Source organism: Pristis pectinata, chromosome 4 (genome assembly GCF_009764475.1).
Source record: "Pristis pectinata isolate sPriPec2 chromosome 4, sPriPec2.1.pri, whole genome shotgun sequence".
NCBI lineage: Eukaryota > Metazoa > Chordata > Chondrichthyes > Rhinopristiformes > Pristidae > Pristis > Pristis pectinata.
The window spans coordinates 28,991,565-28,998,478 of NC_067408.1; the positions used below are offsets into that span (position 1 = coordinate 28,991,565).

The 6,914-nt window shown below is 39.8% G+C and overlaps 1 protein-coding gene across 1 annotated transcript; it reads right to left on the reverse strand.

Moving 5' to 3' along the window:
- Positions 1–3,715: 3,715 nt before the first annotated feature.
- LOC127569279 (heterogeneous nuclear ribonucleoprotein A3-like) lies at positions 3,716–4,934 on the reverse strand. Its single transcript, XM_052013774.1, has one exon. The coding sequence runs from the start codon at positions 4,896–4,898 to the stop codon at positions 3,915–3,917; it is 984 nt and encodes a 327-aa protein (XP_051869734.1). The 5' UTR covers positions 4,899–4,934; the 3' UTR covers positions 3,716–3,914.
- Between the last annotated feature and the right edge of the window lie 1,980 nt (positions 4,935–6,914).

Consider the following 6,914-nt stretch of genomic DNA (forward strand, 5'->3'; position numbering starts at 1 on the left):
CCTCAGCATCATCGTAATCAAGTCATAATTAATGGCTATATAGTCATCAACTAAACTAACCAAAATGAAATAAAAACAAGACCTGTCTCGACCAAACCCACCTTCTGGCTTCTATTTAGGCAGAAAGCAACTATTTACACAATAGATTAATGTTTGGAGCATCTTAACATGCAAAGCCAGTGGGTTAATTAATGCAGGCTCATAAATGTAATCAGAAAATGATTGTAATATCATAATCTCCTTGAGCTTTGTTTATGGAGTATGTGGAATAAGCCTTGCAACCAGTGAAATACTAAGTTCAACCTGTGGCTTGTACTAAATTAGCTGGAGCAGCTCTGCACATTTCCCATTTATAATTTTTCTACACGTAGACAACACAAGAATGCTTCAAAATGAGATACAACAACAACGTATGTGGCCTTGGGCATCCCACATTTAGTCGAGGGGAAAAGTGTTTCTCCTGCATTATTGGTATTCTGGCAAGTAGCAAGTCTAAGACAGGAAAGAGGAAAGGAGATAGAGGACAGTTAGAGTTAGGCCTTCAAAGCATGCAGCAAGAGAATTGGGTAAAGGGAATTGGGTGTAAAAGTAGGCTGTGAAGCTGACGGGAGTGCCTTCAGCAGAATAGAAGGTGAAAGAAAATGGATTCATGTTAGTTTTGGACACCATGAAAGATCACTAAACAAGCGTAAGTGTTTATCTGGATTATCTTATGTCTGTCTCTATAATATGGAGGTGATCAAATGAGTTAAATGCCCACACAGTACATCTCACTAACGTGGTCTTGGAGTTGGTATTATTAATGGGGTAAAAACCAGACTGGATGCTTTCAATTAGCATCGAGTGCAAAATTGTGAAGTGTTAATGAACCACCGAACTCGAGGGGACATTGAAATAGTAGTAATCTGTATTAGAAGTTTGGGTAAGTTGGCAACAGAGTGTTAAGAGTAGTGATAGCTGCATTAAACATATATATGCCTGGTCAGAAGTTTGGACGTCAGGACTTGGAAAAAAGCAGAGAATCAAGACTGCAGGTACCCAGCTTCAAGAAAAATTAAAAGGTGAACAGAAAAGTTACAAAGAATGGTATCCACGCTTTGGTGCCAGGCACACATCATTGTTTCACATTCTGAATTTAAAGTGCTTGAAAAAGGTGGGAGTAGAGGAAGAAATAAGGGAAAAAAAGGAAAAGGAAACAAGGTGAACATGCTGAGAAGGCAATTAGTTAAGCAGAAATGGAGCCTGGGATTGCTTCATTCAGGATCATCTTTGGATATTAACTGGTTTTGATTGGAGGAGAAAAACAATGTTATTTTAAGGGAATTGGGCAAATCTGCAACACTCAACCAGGTAAAATAGCCATGAGCACTCCAGCATCTGGCGTGCCAATTTAAGAGCACAGATGATGGATGTAACAGAAGAGGTGTGACGGGAAAGCCATATATAAACAAAGGGAAAAATGCAATTAAAAAGGTGTGAAATTCAGAAAATTAAGAAACTGGATTCCTTGCAAAAATAAACGATGCAAGAATTAAGATACAGCATCCGAGAGTTGTGGAAGGTGGTAATTTTACGTTGGGGGTAGAAAAAAAAGAATTGGGATATCAAAGTGACCACAAAGGCTTACCAGTGACCATAGGGATAGAAACTATATTGGAGAACAAGTTTAAGCATACAGAAATAAGAGTTGATCTAGAGTTGATGTGATAAACAAGGCAGGCACAAAATTCTGTGCTTAACTGAAGATTAAAATCAGGCTAAAGATGCAATGTAAAGAGATGGTAAGATTTAGGAAACTACTTCAGCATGACACTAAGTGGAGGAAAAAGGGCAAAACAAAAAAAAAGCACTTTTAGTACCAGGCAAGCTCAATTTCCACTTCAAAAATCCAAGTTAGGCTGATGCTAATGCAGCACCAGGGTGGTGTCCTCTAGACAGAAGTGTAGCCTTTTGGATCAATTAAATCAAGGCCCTCTTTGACTACTCAAGTCGGCAGGCGTAGATCTATGGCGCTATATTTGAAGCATTTTTCCATCAAAGAAATGTTTTCTCATCATTACCTTGTTGCTTTGTGAAATCTTTGTTCCCCAGATGGTTGTTGCATTACTGATAATTCAGAACTTCAAAAATACTTTGCTGCCTTTAAAGCAAGTTAGGATGTAAAGGTCAGGAAAGCTGTAACATAAAATATGGAAGAAACAGCATTTAGCTTCTAATGAAATTGATGCAGGGCAAAAGCCACAGAAGGATTTTCCCACAGACTATCCTGCTATAATCTTAGTCAAGGAGACAAAAAAAAATCAGTGGTAAGCCAGGCCAGTGAGATGTTTAAAAAAAAAAGTTCTTTATGATGAATTCATGGATATAAGCGGAAAAATACAAATTCACCATGCATAAAAGGCACGAACTACTGCTCAGCTATGATGGTGAAGACTTCTAACAAGAGGGTTAGCAAATAGAGGAAGAATGAACCCAAATAGGATGAGTAGCAGTAGGTGGAACAGTTTGGTGCCACAAGCTGGGTTGAATTAAGGGAAATGACGTATGGGGTAAAAGTATGTGTTAGTATCCCACAAAACTTCTGCATTAGAAGGTATAGTCCAACTTTCAGCCCTACGTACACTACCTCCATCTTGCTAACCCCAGCATTTTGAGTGCCAATACAAGCCCCTTATAAATACTTTAATGCAATAAATTCACTTTCTCATTGGCTGGGAAAAGAAAATCAGATGCACAATTTACAAGCTCAAAGATGTGTGCACATTTTGAAAAATAACCATGCTTCTGCCTCAGTCAAAAAAAGGATTCAAGTCTCCTTCCAGATAGTCCAATTGGAGACTGGAGTTTGGTTTATAAATTCCAGATCGACTTCCAGCATGGTGCTTATCTGAATTGAGTGGCCACTAGTTCAATTATATAACTGCATCCTCATCATCTAATTTCAGAGAGCAGCTCGAATACAAGATTGGTGTTGCTTGTGCACTTGCATCGTTTGTCCTTCATTCATCAGAAAAGTTAAATAAGATTAAGCTTTGACTGCAGTGCTCAAGAGATGGCATTTGAGATGAAGAGACAACAGAAGAGCATCGCAGCTAATCTTTCCAAGAAGCAGCTCAAAAACTTAAGCAAAATACGAGTTAGGATCTGCTTTATAGCAGAACTTTACAGACAGGCAACCATGCATTCAATGATTCAGACTTCCATGTGCTTGGTATCTTCCACAAATATTTGCAGAATAATGTGCAGAATGAATAGTCAGCCTGCCAGATTCTCAAATAGTTTTGTTTTAAGTATAATTGGAAACTGAGTAAATGTCAGATTAAGTCCCAAACTCTCAGACTGCACCACACCCTCCCACCCACCACAGAGAACAACTTCCTTTGCAATTTTTCATATTATTTTACATATCAGGTTCACTATTCAAATTGCTTTGGTGACCTTTAGAACCTCAACGAGATTGAATGTAACCAATTATATACACTTCCTGTTTTTTCCCCTCCACTGTCAATCTAACCACTTGTTTATAGGCGCCAATCAAATGTCTTAATTTTGCACCTTGAAATTTGAGTCTCATCAATAAAGAACAGATGTAAAAGTCAAAATTTGATCTAAAGATCTGAAATTCAGTTTCTGAAAAAGTCTCTACATTTCTTCCTAACATTCCAGCTGATTAAAATACTCAATGAAAATTCAGTAATTCTTCAGGCTTACCAAGTAAACTGAATGTTTTTTTTTATTGTGAAAAAAGTATACAATTATCCTTGATTAGTTGAATACATTATGCAGCTTTACAGCTACTTCTGTGTACATATCAAATACGTCCCCTTTACACATTTTACACACAATTCACTTTTAGGTTCAGAGCCATTTGTATGACCAAATATTTCCCCCTTACACATCGAATTCATGCTATGTTAAAAGGCATATCCACTAAAATCTCTGTTTCTGCTTCTACTGCTAAAACCATAATCTCCCCTGTAGGGTCCAGCAGCATATTTCTCCATACCGCCTCCGCCTCTCATGGGGCCATAGTGGGACGGCTCAGGGGAATAGCTCCCAAAGTTATCATAGGCATCGTCGAAATTTTCGTTATTGTAACCTCTTTCGCCACCATAGCCGGGAAAGCCATAATCCCGAATACGATCACCATAACTTCCTCCTGAAAAGGAACGGTCACGTCTGGAATACCCCCCATCGCCATAACCACCGTAGAGGTCTCCTCGACCTCCTCTATCATTGTAGTAGCCACCTCCTCCGCCGCCTTGCGGCCCGTACCCGCCAGAATTTCCGAAACTGCCATCACTCCGACCGTTTCTTTGGGGAAAGTTGCCAGCTCGACCGCGAGGTCTACTTCCGCTCTGCATCTCTTCCTTCGACAACCCTTTCTTGACTTCACACCGGTAGCCATTAATCATGTGGTACTTCTGGATAACAGCTTTATCAACAGAATCGTGGTCATCGAAGTACACAAAGGCAAAGCCTCTTTTCTTGCCAGTGTCGCGGTCACAGATCACATCCACTTTTTCAATCAAACCATAGTCCGAGAAATAGCTCTGCAAATCGTTCTCGTCCAGGTTTTCCTTTATGCCGCCCACAAAGATCTTCTTTACCTTCATGTTGAAGCCCGGCTTGTTCGAGTCTTCCCTTGGCACAGCTCGCTTCAGATCTACCGTGCGGCCATCTAAGACATGAGGCCTAGCAGCCATTGCAGCATCCGCCTCGCTCGGCGAAGAATACGTGACAAACCCGAAGCCTCGGGGGCGCCTGGTGATCGTATCTTGCACCACAACACAGTCAGTTAGCTTGCCCCACTGCTCGAAATGGTTTCTGAGGTTCCCTTCCACCGTTTCGAAGCTGAGCCCGCCAACAAATAGCTTACAGAGCTGTTCCCTCGCCATGTTGTACAGCCGCTTTCACCACACACTGCAGGAGACTGACTGCCTGCCTAATGAGCTCTATATAAATGGCGGCGGCGGGGGCGTGACTTCACCATAGCTGGGAGCCTCCGATTGGCCCAGCTCCGGCTGCTAGGTAACCCCAGCCCCATTCCGCGCTGCAGTTCATCAGCCCGTCCGTTCCATTGTCCTCATCAGAAATAGGAACAGCACAGGATTCAGACCGATTGCCTCAGTGTAACGTTCACTCGGGCTTCAATACAAGATCGAGTTTTAATACTTCTACAAAGGTACAGCTAATATGAAGATTTAAGTAAACTTTTTTTAAAATTTACACTGCATACTTAAAATTCATCTTTCCTGCAGCAGTGCAAGGGCTATTAATGGCATAAAACATTATTGCAAGACCTTCATGACTGCCTGATTAGTTTTTTGCTCTGCAAAGCTAGTGATAATCAATAGCCTATGCGCGCAAATGATCAGCAGCTCAGAAATGTGCATGTGCCAGGACTAATATGACTCAGGATAAATAAACTTTCTCTACCTCTAAACTACTTAAATCAAATTAGATCTAGAATTAGTTCATATCAATTAATGATGGTAACACTAAATCATTTAACACTTGCGTACGTTCTAAACAAGTTGATCTTTAATAGTGCTGCTTTCCATACATGTACGGTCTTGTTCTCCAGGCTACCTGCAATTTAAACATTCTCAAAATTTCTCTTCTATCAGTCCCAAGTCACAACTTTACTGTTCAGCACTTTGTAATGTTCAAATATTGGCCACAGCATTCCAGAATCCAAATTAATACTAGATCTTCTCGTGAGGGTTTGAGAAAGACAAGAACACTGGCAAAAAACTCTGTTGTAGCCTTAACTATGTAACTGAGCTTATCATTTTAATACATCCAGGAAGCATTTGTTGCTTAAAAAAGGGAAATCAGTCCAAAATAGATATTCTCAAGGGAAGAGAAAAAAATGAACTGCATCATAAAAAGGAGAGGCAAGAAGTTAAAAACAAAATACAAACTGGTGTTAATGTCCATTACCAACAGCAAGACAGACTTCTTCCAATGGAAATAGTATCAAAACAGTCCTTCAGACCCAGCATGACTTTAGACTGAACAATGATGCCAAAAATCCTGTTGAACAAAAACTGGTTAAGTTGGAAGGAAACTGGAGCATGTAGATTGCACCTGCCCAAGTGTCAGATGTAGCTGGGATCAATCTAACATGGTTCCAAGTGGGAGCTGCCTAAACAAAGATAGTACCACAAATGAATGGACCCAAGATTAGGGCAGAAAAGGAGAAAATTCCAAGGTCTGGTTGGAGGCAGACCTGAAAAGGAACAGGATCAAAGGGTGCAAGTGATTACAAAAGGAGTAGCTGAAATTGGATTTCAGAGCTAGAAATGGATGGGCTTTTAAAATGGGTATTCTTTAAAGTATCTGGACCAAGAAATAGGAAATTAGACATCACCACCTCATTGGTTTATGACAATATCATGAAATTATTATAGCCAATCCAATTTATATCAAGCAATAAATAAAGAGTACAATGAGTAGATGTATTGTTTACAGAGCTTACAAGTGAGCAGTTTCATGTCTTCCACTGCCATATAATCACAAAGCAGCAACCAGCAACTTGTATACAATTCTCTACAACAGCTACTAGTAGCTGCTCCAAAATGTATAGAGCTAGTCATAAGAACCCTTCTCAATGAAGATCTGAAGTTTCTGGACATCTAGTTGGTTCCTATTCCACACAACTAGAATTTGTAAATAATTTGATCAAATCAGAAATATCAAAAATTTCCAGAACTGATCTGGCAAGCATTTTAAGTCTTGATACATTTAACACATTCCTCTTACTACTAAAAAACAAAAACTCATTTCACAGGATCTGAGGGCATGGCAGAACAGAAATCATGACTAACACTAGTAAGACAATAAAAAAAACAAAGCAATAGTTAAAAATAAATCTCATATTAAACATTTCTCCACTGAGGTATACACAG